This window comes from Prionailurus viverrinus, chromosome A1 (genome assembly GCF_022837055.1).
Source record: "Prionailurus viverrinus isolate Anna chromosome A1, UM_Priviv_1.0, whole genome shotgun sequence".
Taxonomy (NCBI): Eukaryota; Metazoa; Chordata; class Mammalia; order Carnivora; family Felidae; genus Prionailurus; species Prionailurus viverrinus.
This window is the reverse complement of record NC_062561.1, coordinates 142,098,318-142,117,860: the sequence shown is the minus strand read 5'-3', so window position 1 is coordinate 142,117,860 and position 19,543 is coordinate 142,098,318. Positions and strand designations below refer to the sequence as shown.

Below are 19,543 nucleotides of genomic sequence, written 5' to 3'. Positions count from 1 at the left end.
AGTGATGAACGTACCAGTGTGGAAGGGTAAATAAGTAACTGTGATGGGCGAGCTGAGGAGAAGGTAAGTCTAACTTGTCTTAGATTCCAGATGGGTACAGTATGTTTCCTCATTTAAATTGTACCAGTCTAATTTCAACCATGTACTGCCTTAATACCATTGCCGCATTTGTAAACAAGATCACCTAAAATAAGGGGGGAAAAAAAGATTTTTAAATTATTGCCAAAGTCACTAGTACCCTGCCTCCCACAAAGAGGCAAGCAACAGCTAGTCGTCTCAGAAGTATTTTCCAGGCATGTGCGTACAGAACCCGATGTTGCAGCAGAGGCAAGCATTTCCTGACCCCAGGAGTCAGACGTGGAAAAGCACATTCTGTGTGGACTAAACCTTACATTTGAGAGCTAGATAATTAAGCTATAACACATTTTATCAAATGACAAATTCCTCTTTTGCCCGTTTTCTTAACGTGCCTGTGGGCCTCACCTAAGCATTTAAAAGGGTACTTCAGAGTATTAGTGTTTTTGTCAATTCAAGAGCAGCCTTTATGTAAGATCTTAGCTCCAAATGTCCAAAACTCATCTATTAAACATTCGTTGTATGATTATCCACAAAGCATAAAATCTTCAGTATAATGCCCAATGGGACAAAGCAAATTCTCATCAACAGTCAAGGTAGAAGGATCTGGATGGGGCCAGCAGATGGTTTTCTCCCAGTGACATGCTGGACTGCACTGTTAAGAACTAGGCTTTAAAGCAATTTGGCTAATGGTTCTATTTAGATAAACCTGCAGCAAAATGAAGTAATCAATTTGAATCATGTTCCTAAAGTTTGGGAATTTAATAGCGTGTATTAATTATTAATACTCTTCATGCAGAAGAGCCTTAACTTTATGAATTTTCTGTTCTTAGGAACCACATAACTGTGCCTCAGATAATTTTTGTACCTTTCAGGTTGAGAAGTTGGAAAATTGGAAAAAGCACAAAGGAAAGGTAGCCGCGATGTGGAAACCCATGAAGTACAGGCCACAGAACCATGTCCCCTCACCTTCTTAAGGAGCCCTTGAAGGTCCAGATGGAAAAGGCAAATATTACAGGGGCCCAAGTGTCATGTCTACAAGTCTACAAAGAACACAGTGGTGTGACAGGGTGGTGAGTGCATCCGACTGAAGAGCAGGATGCCAGGGTCCGACCCCAACACTGCCACCAACATACTGGGTAGCTGTGATCATGTCAAGAGTCTCCCTGGCTCTCAGTGTTTTCCTCTGTCCATTGGGGCAGGAATGGTTGGGCTGCATTATCTCCTGTATTCCTACCACGGGTATTCCAGAATCTACTCAAAACACATATATACACAAAACGAGGCTGCCTGCAACAAGGCAGGACTATGCAAGGTGGTGGCTTCAGGGAAACCTAAATCTGAACCTAAATCTACATCCCAGCAGGGTCTGGGAGGCAGGCAGAGGGAAGCACAGGTGGCACAGGTGGCGTCATGGACTTGCTCCTGGTGAGCCCCAATCCTGGGTAGCCGTACCATGGGAGCCAATTACATTAAGGTTTCACTGCTTGGACTCTATTCCTGTGACAGTGCCTGTCACGCAGGGTCCATGATAAAGTGCTCTATAAATGTCTGTTGATACCGAGAAGTGTGGTATTCCATGGAACTCAAGTTTTGTCCATCAGAGACTTTGACTCCTGAAATGGAGGACCGCTATTCTCTTTAGACTTGGAATCAAATGAACATGATGATTTGGGTCTAAGTCCTAGGTAAGAGAAACAGGGCTGCATTAGTATAAACTTACCAGTTTAAGCTCCCGGTAAGCAGCTAAATCCTATCTGCATTTCGGATAACACAGTTCTTTTCATGATAAAGAGGCATAAGAACATTGGAAGAGAAGTGATCACCATTTACCCTATATTTCCCTAGACAGTCTCCATTTCATTTGTCCCATAAACAATAGTACTGTTTAATAAGGTAAACTCATCAAGCATACAGAGATGTGATTTATCTCCTCTCTTTAGAAGTTATTCTTTATAACGGAATTTTAAAATTAAATATTTTTTCTTTGATCACATGATCCTTCGGTGTTCTTGGCTAAATATGGTTACCATACACCAGGACCTGGACAAGAGCGTCTACCTTCAACATTTGACATCCTCCTTAGAGTACAGACTGTCCTTGCAGAATGCTAGTAATGTCACATATTTAGCTGTAGCTGGGGGCGGAATTGCAGAGAAAAGTATTATATAATTAGACTATAATTATTCTGGCATTGTATAATAAAGGGCCTCATTTTCCCCATCTGCAGCAAGTGACAGAGTTGCCTGCCTGACTCTGAGGTCCAGGTGGAGTCTTTAGATGTCCCTGAATACGGATGGAGCTGGGGAGATAATGGAATGGGTCACCAACCCCTGACTGCTAGGCCCAGATATAGGGTACCCAGGAAGAGTCAAACCATGTACACACACCCTTCTCCTCCAGAAAAGGAAGGAAGTTGGAGACGCTTGAGGCAGAACTAGCCTAAAACCAATGGAAGAAACTGACCACATAGTCCTTCTCTGGCCTTCTGTGGAGAACTCTTGCTTTCTTTTCCCCACAGCTGGGGCTGCTCTCTTGCTGGGTGCTCATGACCAGGAAGAGAGGCTCTTTACCAGTCTTTACCAGAGGCTCTTTACCTTAAGCTGCTGTGGAAAGGCATCTGCACCCTGGGCAAACTTACCTTTCGGACACCACTGCTTGCCTGAGTCAACTCCATTTAACAACTTCACACTGATCTGCATGCATTAAGAACTTGAGCTTTCTCATTATGACCTCTACAATGGGCTCAACTCCTCCAACCAGCTCCAGTCAGTGAGGGGTGAGAAGTTATGGGACTTATGCAGGCTTATGTACTTAGAAACGTGCTAAGTTCAGAATGTGATGAGACCCTCAGAAGTGTTCAGTGCCCTGGCTCTAAGCAAATTTTATCAGCACAGTAACTTCAAGCCCATTCTTTTAACCCTCGTGCTGGCTGAGAATGTTTATTTCAAATTGCCAGACCTGCCTTTGCCCTGCTGACAATGAATGAGGCTTCTTTTTTTAAGAGAGAGAGAGCGAGAGAGCACGTGTGCACACGTGAGTTGGGGAGGGGCAGAGGGAGAGGGAGAGAGACAACCTGAAGCAGCCTCCACACTCTGCACAGAGCCCAACACGGGGCTCAATCCTACAACCCTGGGATCATGACTAGAGCCAAAATCAAGAGTTAGATGTTTAACCAACTGAGCCACCAGGCATCCTCACCTTCTGACATCCTACATGTGCCATCACACTTAAATGTTGCCTAAGAAACCTCAAACCTCAGTTATTTAAAATCAGTTAATTAAAATGAAGGAATTACCTATCAAAGCAACAAGGGGTCTGCTGTTCATTCTTGTTGTGGATCATACGCAGTTAAAGAACTGAAACACAATGACATCTCTCTTTTTCTATCTATCATGAAAAAATCTAAACGTACAGTCTTTTGGGGGCACCTCAGTGTCTTAGTCGATTAAGCATCCCACTCTTGATTTCAGCGCAGTTCACAATCTCATGGTCATGGATGGAATCAAGCCCAGGTCGGGCTCTGTGCTGAGCTTGGAGTCTGCTTAGGATTCTCTCTCTCCTTCTTTGCCCCAAACCCACTCATTCTCTCTCTCTCTCTCTCTCTCTCTCTCTCTCTCTCTCTCAAAATAAGTAAATAAACATTAAAAAAAATAAAAGTACAGTCATTTTATCCTTAATTAAAAAGAGTAGAGATCCCAAGGAATAAAAACAATGTACAATAAACATCATAAATTGCTGAAGTCAAGGCAGTGTGGTTTTCTTGAAAACGTCTCTTAAGTTCTCTGAAGTTAATAAATACACGGATACAAAGAAACCTAGGGATTTCACTTATATATTCAAAAACCGTTACCAGTATTCCTCACTGAAGACTTTTAAAATAGCAGAATTTCCATTAGTTTGACTTTTTAAAAAAATATTTCCCTGCCTAAGGAAGTGACTGTTTCTCCCCACACTATTTCTTAAAGCTCTCTGTCCACCAAAAAGTGACTTCTCTGACCAGGGTAAACAAACCCCAGAAAAACCTACCTTTATGGGTTTATGCCAATCCATTTTACTTCCAAGGATGGCAGAGAAAAATTAAGTTTACACAGGGTTTTGTCCACTTTGAATGCCAATTAAGTAATCAAGATAAGCATAATCATTACAGTGAGATGCTATCTTACTTATTTTTCACTAAGCCTGAAACCGTCATGACCTCTGGGTTGGCCACAGAGAGAAACCATGCCAGGGACCTTCTGGCATCCACAAGCCTGGAGCCGTTAAGGGCTGGACTCCCGGGAGCTATAGGCTGGCAAGAGCCTCCTCTCTGCCCTTCTCTCCTACTTGAGGGGGATACGATGAAGAAATCAAGGTCTGATGTGCTAGAGGGGAAGCTCCACAAAACCGGGCATGAGCTAGGGCCCTGATATCCCAAGATGTCCCGGAAGCAGAACATCTTTCCAGCAGACAGACGTCTAGACAATTCCATCTCAGAAGTGAACATTATGAAAAGCCTGCTTTTAAAGCACTATTTGCCTTTAAGGAGACTTAAAGTAAGTTTCTTGAACACACTTCATGCATACTGAGGTCACAAACAAACCTCATGAAATTGCTATCATGGTTACATAGCAATTATTATGGCTGGCATAATAGATATACCATGGGTTTGCTCCTGTTCTTAACAATCCAAGCAAGAACTTATAAATGTTAAAAGAGTAGTAAATAGAAGGTAATCCTCAAAGGCTACTCTTAATCTCAATTTAATTGTATGAAAATTAAACATTACTTTTCCTAGACTATAATTTTAAAACTGCTTTAATTAGTGGAAAATACTGTCAAAGAAAGAGATGTTTTCTAATTTACTTCATTGAGCAAAGGGCTCCTAGTTTGGATTCTGCCATTTACCAGCTACCATTACCTGTCTAACAGTTTCAAAATCCCTGGCATTCAGCTAGGAACCTGTGAACATCAGTCTGATGACAGAAGCTTTTGTACAACATTGTTAACCTTGTGTTCCTTCTTATTTTTGCTACATACCGTAGTTTGAACTGTGAGCGAACTTCCCCGTGTTCTATTTGAATCAGTTCATTATAGCAAGCAATTATGCTGCTATTCTCCATAAATCTCTGAAAAGAAAACAAAGATAATATGTAAGACATACAATGACTTCTTAAGGAGTCAAATAAAGGAACTTAGTTTTTCCCACCCCAGGTAACTCTGTTATATAAGACAACTTGAGAAATTGAAATGAAACAAAACAGTTGTCAAACTCTTTGAAATGCTTGTTTAAATGTATGAGAAACAACCAATAAGGTAATACTGTATGCTTAACTCCCCTGGTAACAAAGGTGGGGAAAAACTTCATCACAAATACTCACAGGAAAATAAACACACAAGGGCAGAGAGAGCATCTCCCCCCTTGTTAATTACCGAAACATTCTGGCTTTATTTTGCACTAAGTAAAGTCTTTTCAAACCCCACACTGGACACTCATACTATGTGCCACAGTATGAATGGTCATTTTCAAGGGAAGAGACCCTTCTTTGCTAACTTCCTCATCTTCTGATTGCCAAATGCACTCTCCTCTTACACACACACACACACACACACACACACACACACACACACACACCATGCATCTAGCATGGATGGCTTCTCCCTGGGGAATACTTCTGGTTCCCCACTACTCCAGGGGGAAGCTGGTAGAGGGTAATGAAAAGGGGGGGGGGCATGAACACAGAACACAAACACACAGAAGGGAAATACTTTCTCTTTTTCTGCAAAGTTAAACATGGTTAGGCTCAGGCTGAGCTTCTGGATGGGTGGAGATTATGTAAAAGCCTGTAGACAAGCTCTGAGCATTGTGAGCAGATGCTTTCTAAGATACTAAAAAGGATCTGTGATAAAAATCAGTTTCAAAAGTGTTACAATCAACAGTTGGGCAGATTTTTTTTTAAAGACACCAATTTTAATAAATTTTATTGTCTGTTTTTAATTATAAAGTTATACACATTAATTTAAAAATGTGTAAAGAAAGTCATGGAGGAAAAAACCCCAAGTCACTAACAATGTTATAAGCTGGAGATACCATTACGTTTGGTTTATCTCCCTTAAGCTCCAATGCCTGTGTGTGTGTGTGTGTGTGTGTGTGTGTGTGTGTGTAATACTTTAAATACAGTCTGTAAAATCATACTGTATTTTCACTTTCATTTAAGTACTAACTTACTGAGATCTTATTTTCTTTAGTTCTAAGAACTTCCATTGTAGTGAAAAAGAGCTTTCTACAGGTGATGGTTTCTAAACACTGGAGCCCTTGTTTTGCACACCCCTTGTTTGGCACTTAATGACTCTTCTATAGACCGAAGGAAGAAGATTCTACTCTTTCGTGGTTTTCTAGGCTATGTTAACTCCTATTACTGAAATAATGTGAGTGGATCAAAAGTAGTGAACTTCAAACTTCAATATGCTAGGAATCACCATGCATTCTTCTAAACATGTAGATTCGTGGGCCCCACATTCAGAAATTTAGAATGTTTCTTTAAGATAGAACTTCTCAGAGCATTCAATATGCTCATGTGCAATGTTCCTAGCATGCATTGTGCATTTACAGGGGTGGGAAGAGGAGGAACAGTTCTCACTGATTTCCCAAGCTTATTTGACCACGGAAGCCTTTTTTCGTGGAACACCTATTAAGACCTTTTGGAACACTAGTGCGCCACAGAGTAGTTTGGGAACTACTACTGTGGTGGACCCAACGTGGAGTTTGGAGTTAAATAACACATTGTTCCTCCTTAACTTTGCCATGACTATGAGCTCTTGCAAACTATTTAGGCATTCTGAGCCTGCTTCCTCCTCTGCAAAAATGGAGAAAATATTAAATTTCTTATGTGTAGATGAGGATTAGGTAAATCCCCTCAAATGGAGCCTAAGAGTCCATCTTAGCTCTCCACTTGCTCCTCCACAGGAAGCCTCCCCAGCGCATCCAACTGCTGTACTCACAGCAGGCCTACCCCATTGTATTTCATACAGTAAGTCCTTCACGAACACCTGTTGAGCAACTAAGTGTCATTTCAAACAGAAAAGGGGCACGTAAAGGTTGATATAAATGCAGCTGCTATTGCCCTTTGCTAATTAAGATATTGGTTTGCAAAAGGCTCCGAATGGACTGAGTACCATGCAGTGAGCCACTTATACACAGCTACTAAAGCTTCATGGAGAGCTGCTGTGGAATATCTGATGGCACAATTTGTTCCTGGATCCCCACTCAGGGACCTACAGACTGATGCATTGACCAATTAGCTAGCAACACAGACCAGAGTTTTAGCAGATGATTTAATACAGTCAAAACAACCCAGAGATGAGAAACAAACTCAAGAATAGCCAGCATATTTGGAAGGGTGCTTGGGGAGAAAGCTGCCAAAGACAAGATTTTACCCAAAAAAGGAGACTAGCCACCTGGAGGGCTTCAGCTGATCTTGAGCCACAGTAACCCAGGAGGTAAAGCCTCAGTAGGTTTGGCATGCTTCTCACAGGAGAGTTCAAGCTATCTAGGGAGGGGGGTGGTCCCTGACCTAGCTGGTAAATGGCTTTGATCAGACTCAGCATTAAAGATTGCCAGGTGGTCCCTGACAGGTACTATCTTTCATGCTCCCTTGAAGAGTGTTATCCACAATGGCTGACTGCCAAGAGCAGCACCACAGCCCAACAAAGGGAAATGAAACCTACTAGAGCAGCACAGACAGGTTACCAAAGGAGTAAAAAGGAAACTGTGAACTTCACCTCCTCAATTTATTTAGTGGCATTTGTACCCAAAGACGGTCAGGTGTTCCTCCTGGATATAATGGGTAATCTCAGCCCTCCAGACAATCTCTAAACCAGTTAGAGGTAGGCTCACTGAATTACAAGCAGAATATTCCTGAAGGATGGTTAACAACACCTATGGAGATCCTCACTGACAGAACCTACAGTGTGTCATGCTATTCTGTCAGCTCCCAGATAGTGCAGAAAACCTGCCTCCTCACACTCCCCGAGATCCTGCCTCACAGGTGAAGAACAAGGCTGGCATGGGGATCAACATTTAATGTAAGACCTAAGAAAGCTGCAAATGACTACATCATTTCTTAGGAAGGGCCTAAGAAAGGAAGTCTCAGCCACGTGGCTTGACAATTTCCTTTTGCAACTCTCCATTCCCGGACTCAGAAGCACTGTCCTAGGCATTCTCATTAAGACATGACTCCCAATGCCAGCCTTTGATAGAGGAGATGATGGACAATGCTGTCAGGAGAGTTACAGTGCTAAAAAGAAGTATTTCTATTACACAGGTGAACCACTACGCTACCTTGAGTATTTTAAAGAGAACTGCTCCTGCACACCAAGGCATACCAAAGCACAAAACCACATCACACATTCCCGCTTCTCTGTGCTCTATGACAAGGATTGTTTTTTTGAACCCAGGGTAGCAAAGCACCATTACATATGTGGGTTCAACCTATTTGGGGCCCTCTGGGCCCCATGGATCTGGATGTCCATTTCTCTCCCCAGGTCCAGAAGTTTTTAGCCATTATTACTTTAAATGTACTTTCTGTCCTTCTTCTTCTTCTGCAAATACCTATAATGAGAATATTATAAGTATTGGGCTTTTTTTCCCCCCATTGTGTCCCATCATTACCTTAGGCTTTCTTCACTCTTTTTCAATCTGTTTTTTCTTTTTATTCCTCTAACTGGGTTATTTCCGATGGTCACAGATTCTTTCCAGGTCCCAGATTCTTTCTTCAACATGGTCAAGTCTACTTCTGAAACTCTCTACTAAGTTCTTTAATTCAGTTATTGTATTTTTTCAATTCTATGATTTTTCTATTTTTTCTTTTCTTTTTTTGATGGCTGCTATTTCCTTGTCAAACTTCTCGTTTTGTTCTTGCACTGTTTTCCTAATTTCATTATTTGTCTTTGCTTTCTTGTGGTTTACTCAACTTCCTTGAGATGATTATTCTGAATTCTCTAACACTTCACGGATCTCCATTTCTTTAGGATCAGTTATAGAAGCTTTATTAGTTTCCTTTGGTGTTGTCATATTTACCTGATTTTTCACGATCCTTGACTCCTCTGTTGGTGTCTGTGCATCTGAGTACCTGGGCTCATCTTACAGACTTTATAGGTTTGCTTTGGCAGAGACTTCATCAGTCAGCTCAGTCTGGGTTTCTGGGTGTGATTCCTGGTAATGACCTTGGTCAGGTAGGGCCTGCTATTATGATCTATTTCAGGGCAAGGCAAGTGTCAGACTCTCATGACAGGGATGAAGCAGTGTGCTACTGGCTTGGCTCCCTACCCAGGCGAAGCTACAGGATGGGTTCTACAGTTGACTGAAGTTTCTGGTCAGGCTTACCAGATGGTCAGACCTGTGTACTGTATTCAGTAGTAGATGAGTCTGGGAACGACCTTCCCGGCCCTGCCCTGGCAGGGCAGCAGGATGGGATCCCAGGCCGGTACTGCTTGTTTTTTTAGGGACCCAAATTAGGCCAGAATGTGCACTGAATTTCCTGGTCAGGTGAGGCCACCAGTTGTGTTCTGAAGACAGGCTGTACAGTCTGTTCAAGCACCTCTGTATGTAGGGCTGCTGAGAGGGCTATGCAGCTTTCTGTGTGCTGTGGTTCAGTTCCCTGGCTGGAGAGGCTAAACGTTGTGTTCAGTGATGAGTGGGGCTACGAATTACATTTCCTGCCTGCAGCGGGAGAAGCAGCTCTAAAGCTAGTAAAAGTCTTTGTCTTAACTCTAGGGGGCCTGTTTGCCAAGCGTCCTGATGGAATAGTGCCATTGGCTTTGTTATGCAAACCATCAGTTCTTCCTTGCCCAGCCTGTCGGCTCCAGTGTTGTTGGGTGGCATCCAGGAGTTATCCCCAGCCCTTCTGGGCAGAAGGGGCTGGAAGACACTCTCCACAGCCAGTGTAGCTTCCGTGCCTGGGCAAGAAGGGGAGGGGTCACTCCAGGCTACTCTCAATTTCCCAAACTGGCTCTGCAGGTTGGGAGAGGCTAGGAGCTAACCTCAGCCTGGGCTATGAATTAATCTGCCTTTGAATAGCAGATAGCTCAGAAATATTGCATGCCCAGTATGGCCTCTACTCTGGGGACAATCAGCTCTGCATGCCCCTCCCTCAAGAGCCCCCGGGGTTGTACTGCATCCAGGAGTTGTTGCCAGTCTTTCTAGTCAGACAGGGCATTAAGACACTCTCCACACAGGATGGGCAAACCAGCTATAAGGCCAGCAAAACTCCTGTTGAGGATCCAAATCAGGTAGATCAGCACTCTGCAGAGTTCCCTGGTCAGATGGCACCTGTGACTGGGTCCTGCAGATGAGCAAAACCACTGGTTGGGGTTACTACTTGGGAACTGCAAGTATGAACTTAGTCTGCCAAGATCCAGGGACTGGTTGTTGCCCAGCCCCGCCTCGCCCGCCCCCCACCTCAGTCACATTCCCAGTGGCAGAGCCACAGAGACTTCCTTGGATTCCCCATACTGCAAGATCAGAGTACGGGCTCCCACAGAGTAACCCATAACACTGGGGTCGGGGAGCTGGTAGTCACCCCTGGGCTCCCTTTCCACTTCAGCATGAGGGAAGACTTCTCCGGGTGACGCTGCACTGGCCGGGGGAGGGGCAGCGTGGTCACTGGATAACTGCTTTTCCTACCTGGCCTGCTGACACAGCAGGGGTGATCACACTGCACCTGTGATGCAGGGGTGCTTCAGCCTCACCTCCACGTCCTAGGATCCTCTCAGCAGTCTCTTGTTCTTGAACAGTTGTCGTTCTCGTGAGGAATTAAGTCAGGAACAACCTGCGTCTCTCTCTTGGTGTCATAGCCAGTGGAGTAATCCATCTCAAGCTTTACATTGAACATTAGTGTTATTCATGTAGTTGTGACTCAAGTAACTTTTCTTTGCTGACACGGATGGCTTAAACCACGAGTTGACAGATGTGAAAGCCATCATGGGTCTGTCCCTAGGGTATAAGCTCTGGCTGGGCCCTGAGGCACACAGAACCCTAGGTGCTAATTTGGTGGACGTTAACCATATACCGTGTAACATTCACATACAAAGACTAAGTCTCACTGACTGGACTCATTTAAGTGAGGTTACTTTGGGAATATAGAATTTTGACCTGTTGATAATAAGATGTGCCTTTAGGTCATTACATTTCTATGACTAAGACACATGAAGTTATGAGAGAAAAAGCTTGAGTAGCAGTCACTTATTACTGTCCTGTGAGAACAGCTACGTCCTTTCCCTCAAGGTCCTGGAGCTCAGTTCCCTTAAAGGTTATCTGTGGCTGTGCTATTAGGTGAGAACCAAGGATGAAGCATCAGTACCGGACAGGGGTGCTGAGTCACCTCCTACATACATACCCTATTGAAGCCTGCATGCAGGAGCGGGAGGACCGAGGCCTCTTCATGGTCGCCTGATCTGCAGCAAAGCAGAAAATGCAGTCACTCACCAGATACAAACCAGGGTTCCTCACACTGAAACATTGAGAGAGAGCAGCAAGGCAAGCATGGAGTTTGCGTTAAGAGTGGCTTCCTGACCAGCATGTGTCCATGGGATGTACCTGCCTTCGAGGACCCAGAGTCCCACATCTGCCTTCCAGATGCAAAAAGAACACCAACAGGAGAGAAAACTCCAGCAGTGTGCCTGAAAGCATGACCACGGCACACATGAGTGGCCATCTGCAAAGCTGGGCTGGCCTCGAAAGCTGAAACACATGGATGGGACAAGGTGGGTGTGTTGCTCATCCCAGAGACTATCCTTTATGTTTTCCCCCCAAACTTTCTGGAAATACAACACCCACCCCAAGACCTGGCTGGGTCCAACTTGCAATGTGAGGAAGTCAACTGGCACTATAGACTGCAGCACCCCATAACCAAATGGAAAATAAGGGTCATTAAGAATGCCAAGGTAGAAGGGAAAAAGAGAAAAAAAACTGAGGGTATTGTCCCTCACTTCATGGAAGGTTTCCTATACTGAGCCTATAGTTGGGTCTCAGAACAACCTGCGTACAATGAATGTCTGCTCATAGCATGACAAAGACATGCTATGTTGGGAAACAGGGAATGAAAATGGAATAAAAGATAAATAAAATGGGTGGAGGGGCAGGTGGAGAACAAGAAGAGAAATCCCGGTGCTTGTTGGTGGCATTACCTACAGCTCACGCCTTCCCTATAGGAAAGCGCAGTCCTCTCTTTTCTACCATGGAACTCTAGATTCTACCTTCTGTAAGTGACAGATCGGAATGGGGGCGGGGGTATGGTGGCACACAAGAGGCTGAAGGTAGCAACAACATTCTATTTCATAAGCTGTGTTGCACAAACTCAGCATTCATTTTATTATTATTCTCTATCTGTAAAAAGTATATTATTTAAAAAATAGGGGGGAAAGGGTGAAAAATAACAAGCCACAGCAAATCATTATTTGTCAAGGATCAGTAAGTATTTTTAATATGTGACTAGAAAAAAATTAGTATTTCTCTTCTGGGTCCATGGAATGAGTCAGCCTGGTATCTCCTGGTATCCATGTCTGAGACTCTAACACCCTATTAAGACCTCACAGTGCCCACAAGACAAAATACAAACAAGGGGGCAAAGAAGGCTGAGTGTACATCTTGATTCCCCTCACTCATTCTCCTTGGGACCCCATATATCCTATGAGGATAATGAAGTGGTAAGGAACTAATGAGGATAATTTCCTTTCCTTTCCTTGGCCCACAGCCCACAGTGGGAATCCAAGTGAAGTGACACAGCTCCCAACAACAGACCCAAGGAATAGCGGGGAAGGAAGAGCCTTTGGTTGGGGTAAAACTATGGAGCCAGGACTTCTTCCTGTACCAATATGGCTTTAGAAGACGGTATTTCAAACCTCCCCGGGCCAGGCTTGCCTGGGGGAGACCTAAACTCCCCAGTCTCTGTGGCCGGCTTGTCAGCAACTTTGCTGCAGACTCTGTGAGAGCTGCCACAATGGAGCCAAGTGCAGTAGGTCCTAGGCCCTAAATAAAGGTCTTAGTCTCTCAGAAGCTAATGATGGCATTAAGCAAACACCACAATTTGGATACTGCAAGGATTTCAAGGGTTGTAGCTTGTACAAACAACTTTTTTTCTTCGAGGTCTTTCATCCTAAGTGGTGGCCATTTCAGACAACAAACCCTGAAGAGAACCTTCTCATCCCACCATCTCATACCTACAGCCTAATCCCCCTTTTTTGCCTTCCAAGGTTGGCATGCAACCTTGTGTCCTGCTTCTAGACACTGAAGAGTCACAGTCCAAATTATACAATCCTTTCCTTCCAGCGTATTTAGAGTGCTTCTTTGTTCTCATGCTGTAATTTGTTTCTTCTTTAGTGAAAAACAAGCATTCTCCCTCCTCTTATCTTCAAAGAAAAGATAAGCGGGAACAATGTTCTCCCCAGACCTCTTTGTCAGATTTTCTCATTATTTCTACCATGCAAGGAGTGCTCATTTTTTCCTAAGACGTACAGGTATGTGTTAACAGCAATTAAATATGACAGAGAAAAAGGTGAATATTTCCAGAAACTTGCAAAACAAAGAACACCCCCACAGAGTGAGATCTAAGGTTGGTGTTGTAGGGCTGAGGGCATGCCCAGTGCTGTGCTGGCTCAAAGACTGGATTCCACCAGACAAATGTTTCAGAATGAACAGTACTACTTCCAGCTGGGGACGGAGGTGAGCTTACGCTTGGGAAACCACCGCCAGGATCACCGTGTGCTCAGAGGGATTCGTGGCTCGGATCGACCTGCAATGAAAAGGCTCAAGTCAAACCAAGTGATCTAAGCTTTGTTACAATGAACGCATGCGGAACTTCACATTGAAAATGGCACAAAACCAAATCAAGGCAAAGTCTAAAAACACATGCAAGACAACAAAGAAAGATGCCCTTGTAGATTAGGACAAACTCTTTGTTTTACTGGGAAAAAAAAAAAAAAGATTTTGTTTTTAACGCCAAGGCAATTATCCAATAGGTCAGACCTGCCAATTTTCCACTTCAAAAACTGGCAAATTCCACTTAAATTCCATGTTTTCTGACTGAAATTCCACTCTGCAAAAAAACTGGCAGTCCTAGAGGTCTCTAGTTATCAGTTTGTACTTGGGGAGCTCATTGCATTGGACCTTTTTTTCTTTTAAAATAGCAGGGAGCCCAGAAAGATGACCTTATTATAAAAATTAATACACTCACTGGCAGCTGGACATACAAACTCAGTTTAAAGCCTATTAAGGGTGGTACAAACAAACACCTAATTTTGTTGGTTGCACTGTTGTTTGGCTCAAATACTTGAGACAACTGGATTGTCAACTAGGGCTGAGAAAAGCTGCAATATAGCGTCTATCACTGTGATGATACCTGTTGTAGTAGGACCACCTGCATGTACTTTATTCCCTAGGAATTTAATAGGATTAAAATAGTTAAGGATATAGAATTTTGAGGTCTGTGCATCTTCTTAGAAAATGTGCTATGTGTATTCCTGCAGCTCAGATTCTGGATTGTTCTCGTCAGGGGTGGTGAATTGGATGAACTTTTAATCAAGGGTCCCATACTTGAATCTTACTACAAATAAGCCGTATGCTTGTTTTGACCCATCTCCCTGGTCTGGACTCTGTTTATTTTGAGAGCCCTGGGAAGAGAACCATCATCTCCAAGAACAGAAGGCTCAAGGCTGCTCCTGAGTCATTTGTGAAACAGCATGTATTTGTTGATCTTTCTAGCTATTGGCATTTCAGCCCTTCTCCATTTCAACATGTTTGTACTACCGCTCCCCCAGAAAAAGCCAGCTTGTATTGCTTCATTTCCTTCAACTCTAAAATTTCCTGACCTTTCTCAAAAAACATACCTTCCCATTTCCTATTCCTGGAGACCTCACTCTACGTGGGTGGAAGGCTCAAAAAAATGACCAGCTCTGGTCTTCCTGGGAAGTAAACGTTTCCCTTGTGGATAAATGGTATTTGAACAAACGCCTTAAGTTCAATGGCTTCACTCACTGTGGAACAGAGGAATAAGTCAATATCCCTTCCAAGGCTAGCACAGACTACTTCCTGAATTCAGTCATCCCACAGCACAAGTCCTGGTAAGGTGAAGCTATAGTTTTTGTCTACCTACGAACCTACTGAATTCTCAGCAGCACCTAATGAAAAAAATGCACAGCAAGTCAGAGGTGTGCCCTACTCTCTAGGGAAATACTAAGCACTTCTCACCTTTGTTGAGCCTCTTCCACCCCAGTGAGGTGTTAAGGCTATACTGCTAGGCTATGTTCTAAGGGGTGGGCCTCAAGAGGCTCAAACTCTTGTTACGAACATAACAGGGCTGGGCCAATGTTCACTTAGCTTCTTCTGAAACTGGCTTGCATTTTCTGGGTTGCTTCTTGTCGGTATTTCTTCATTCCTCTTCCTCCCAAAAAAACTGGTACGGTCAGAGACACCTGAACCTCTTCCTGACTGAGAGGACTAAGGGGGACTGGAACAGGTGGGCCACGGGTCCAAGGAAGCATGTTAAGCTAAGGTCCAGTCTAGCTCAAAAATCCAGGGATCCTGGACCAGAGATGACAATGAAGATTATTGCGCATGTGTCAGGAGTGGGTCCCTTACACATCTTAGGAACATGTGCTGGCAGCCACACATTCAGGATTCTGGCTGCACGTGACATAACCACTAACAGGCAGTAATCACACTCCCAGATACACAACCTGGCTTCTACCTGCACAGATCCCCCACTGTTTTTCTGTGCGGCTGAGACAGAAGTATATTTATTAGACATCAAAACTACATTTCTTTATATTGAAGGAAGATGGTAAAATCTGCTAAATTTTGTCTTTACCTGAATTACAAGAGTTTTTTTATTTTTACACCTGAAGTTTGTCTTAAATCATTCCATTTATGCACAAAGGATTATGGCGTTTTTAGTAGAAAAATCATGTAAGAAAAGTCAAGGCCAAGAAAAAGTAGATCTATTTATAAAGGACCCAACGCTATCCGTTCAATCATTTAAAAAGAAAAAAAAAATTCCTGATACTGAGAGTATCATCCAAATATTTTATGATGTATTTATTCACATATATAATCAATGAGTAGGAAAACATTTCTATGCAGCATGCCAAGATATCTGAGACCAATAAGACATGTTAAAATATGTTCTGTAGGAAAAATTCTTCTTTAGGAAAATGAAAATGGTCAAAAAGTAACAAGGCCAGGCCTTTGATGAGAAACGTCTCTTACTTAATCCAATCATTTCTTGCCAGAGTACCAAAGGATCTGAGAACCCACTTCCCTGTGTTTCATTTCACTTACTAATATTCAAGAAAATTCCAGCTCCATATGTAATTGGAGTCTGTGCCGGTCTAGCATTTAATTAGTGACCTCTTGCCATCTAGCTTCAAAGCATTCCAATTCTGCTAAATGGATCAGTTCATCCACGGCTAACTCTTAGGACTGCATTTATTTATGAACAGGCATGCATTTCTCCCCCCGGAGTGCAAGCGTTTCTGTAAACAAGCGGAGAGTTTGGATCCCTGGAAGATTTCCTGAGGCTGTAAAGTGGCTGCCTTTGCTCCGCGATTACTGTACGATCTACCCCATCTGTGTCAGGCAGGGAAAAATGTGTATTTCACACATTTCTGATGTTCATTTGGGGACAGAATAATTAAGATTAAAATATCTGGTTTAAATCCAAACCATATCTGTATAATAAGAACTGTGTGAATTTTAATGTCTTTTGTGTGTGAACGCGTGAAATATGAGCAATTCTCAGAGGGAGAAAAAAACACCTTGACATTTTCTGAGGCACCCAGATCACACCTCTAAATTCAATGGAACTCAAACGTGGAAAAACAGAAAAGGTGAAATAAATTCATAGGAGGACCTATAGCTTTCATCACAGAAATCTGTATACACTGCTTAGAAACATCAACACACAGGGGCGCCTGGGCGGCTCAGTCGGTTGAGTGTCCAACTTCAGCTCAGGTCATGATCTCACAGCTCATGAGTTCAAGCCCCGCATCAGGCTCTGTGCTGATAGCTCGGTGCCTGGAGCCTGCTTCGGATTCTGTGTCTCCCTCTCTCTCTGCCCCTAACCCACTTACATTCTGTCTCTGTCTCTCTCAAAAATAAACAAACATTAAAAAATTAAAAAAAAAAAAGAAAAAAGAAATATCAACACACATTTTAGAAATACTTGGGATGGAACTAAAGACATCTATAAATGAATTTCATTTTTAGCTACTGGGTGAACGTTTAGTGAGCATGTTACATTAGGGAAGGTACCTGCACACTGTTTCTGCATCAAAGTTTCGAGTCTGTCTGTGATCTATTACGATAATTTCATGATGTTTATCTAGAAAGCATTCCAGGGCTGACTCTGGAGTCCGGGCAATATTGCATCTATAACCAGCTCGGTCACAGGCCCACCAGAATCCATCACTCTGACTATCTTCCTTTGCAAAGATCAGCAAAACCTGAAACACACGCAGAAAAGCATCTTACAAGAAATCATCATTCTTACGAGACTCTATTAAAAAACAAGTCTACGGTATAATGGTTAAAAATGCAGTGTCTAGAGAGAAGCTACCCGAGTTCAAATCCCAGCTCCCCCAACTGGTTCCAGTGTGTCTTTGAACAAGGTATTTCCTTCATTTTTCCTACAGTTCCTCCATTTTCAGACATGCCATGCCAGCTAGTTGTAAAACTTACAGGAGCACGAAGCAGGCGCTCAGTCACTGGTGGTGGCTAATGCTCATTTTTAATTTCCCCAGTTGGCTTTGTTTTTAAATATTTAAGCAGTGAAATTAACAGGGTAATTAACACAGGTGAGACTACGGTTCACACTTATACCTATTTGGTTCCAGTACAGGTGGTGTTGGCCTCACAGTACCTGAAGACCAACCCTCTGAGCCTAGCAATTAGATCCCTAGAAAGACACAGGAAAGGGAAATAACTCAAAGCAACCTCAAAAACTAATTTTAACACCCAACCCATGCTAGAGTCTGGAAAGAATGACCATGAAATGTGAAGATAATGGAGCCAAATTGAGGAAAACTTGCCCCTTTCTGCCTGAGAAGTGCAGCCCCACTGGAAAGAAGGTGGCAATACCCTGTGTCCCCCTCACCAGCCCCGGGGCTCCAGCACCAGATTCTCTGGCAGAAAACCCGAGAAAGCCTTCTCACCACCTGAACTTGGTCATTTATTTGCTTGATTATGCTCTATCCTCCCAATGGAATTGAGCTTCAGGACCGCAAGGACCTGCCTACCACGTTCCCAGCTACCCCCTCCCTCACCCGTGTGCCAAGATGGCACTTACTAGCTGCTCAGAAATATTTGGTGAGTTAAAGGTTAACTAACTGTAGAGTTCTCTGCAAAACGCAGAAGGGTTTTATTTACTATGATTAGAAATAAGAGGTTCTCATAAAGAGATGCAATTATCTCAAGACACAGATAAGGCATTTAATGGTATTCAGCATCCACTTCTGGTTTAAACAGTTAGCAACAGAAGGGTTTTTGTCACAACATGAAGTGCCTTTAAGCCAATAACCAATATCATTCTTGATGATGAAATATCAATGTGCTTCGTTTACATTCAGAAAGACGAATTGTGCAGCCATTACCATTACATTTTTAAAATGTTTTATTAATTAAAAATTGGCAATATATAAAAAATAGACACAATACTATAATAAACCTAATGCACCCAACACCCAGCTTCAGCAATAACCAACTCCAGGCCAATGTGTCTTCATTTCTACCCTTCCCCAATTTTCAACACTTGCACTGGTTTGCAGCAAGGCCTGCATATCACATTATTTCATTCATTGGCATCTGTTAAAGACTTAAAAAAAAAAAGAAAGAAAAGAAAACCACAACACCATCTCATACCTAAACCTCCCCAATAGCTCCTTAACATCATTAAATATCTGAATGCATCATAAATGTCATTTGTTTTACACTGTTTAAGTTATTTCCTGTTTTCCCAAATACCATGTTTCCAGAAGAGACAGAATCATTTTCAACATGATTTTGACATTTTCTTCTTTTTTAATAGAACTTGTATTTATTTATTTACTTTTTTAAGCTGTATTTTATTTTTTTTAATGAAATTTATTGTCAAATTGGTTTCCATACAACACCCAGTACTCATCCCAACAGGTGCCCTCCTCAATACCCATCACCCACCTTCCCCTCTCCCCTACCCCCCATCAACCCTCAGTTTGTTCTCAGTTTTTAAGAGTCTCTTATTGTTTGCCTCCTTCCCTCTCTGTAACTTTTTTTCCCCTTCTCCTCCCCCATGGTCTTCTGTTAAGTTTCTCAGGATCCACATATGAGTGAAAACATATGGTATCTGTCTTTCTCTGCCGGACTTATTTCACTTAGCATAATACCCTCCAGTTCCATCCACATTGCTACAAATGGCCAGATTTCATTCTTTGTCATTGCCAAGTAGTATTACATTGTATA

At 42.8% G+C, this 19,543-nt stretch overlaps 1 protein-coding gene across 2 annotated transcripts in view; it reads right to left on the bottom strand.

Annotated features, from left to right (window-relative positions):
* Positions 1-19,543, bottom strand: part of PDE8B (phosphodiesterase 8B) — a 240,810-nt gene that overhangs the window by 104,015 nt on the left and 117,252 nt on the right. For both annotated transcript variants that reach the window (XM_047858220.1, XM_047858231.1), the window contains exons 3-6: positions 17,360-17,550; positions 13,785-13,844; positions 11,451-11,508; positions 5,095-5,183 (exon numbers count right to left, since the gene is read on the bottom strand). In XM_047858220.1, the coding sequence (XP_047714176.1) occupies positions 5,095-5,183; positions 11,451-11,508; positions 13,785-13,844; positions 17,360-17,550 (398 nt within the window). The remainder of the gene's footprint in view (positions 1-5,094; positions 5,184-11,450; positions 11,509-13,784; positions 13,845-17,359; positions 17,551-19,543) is intronic.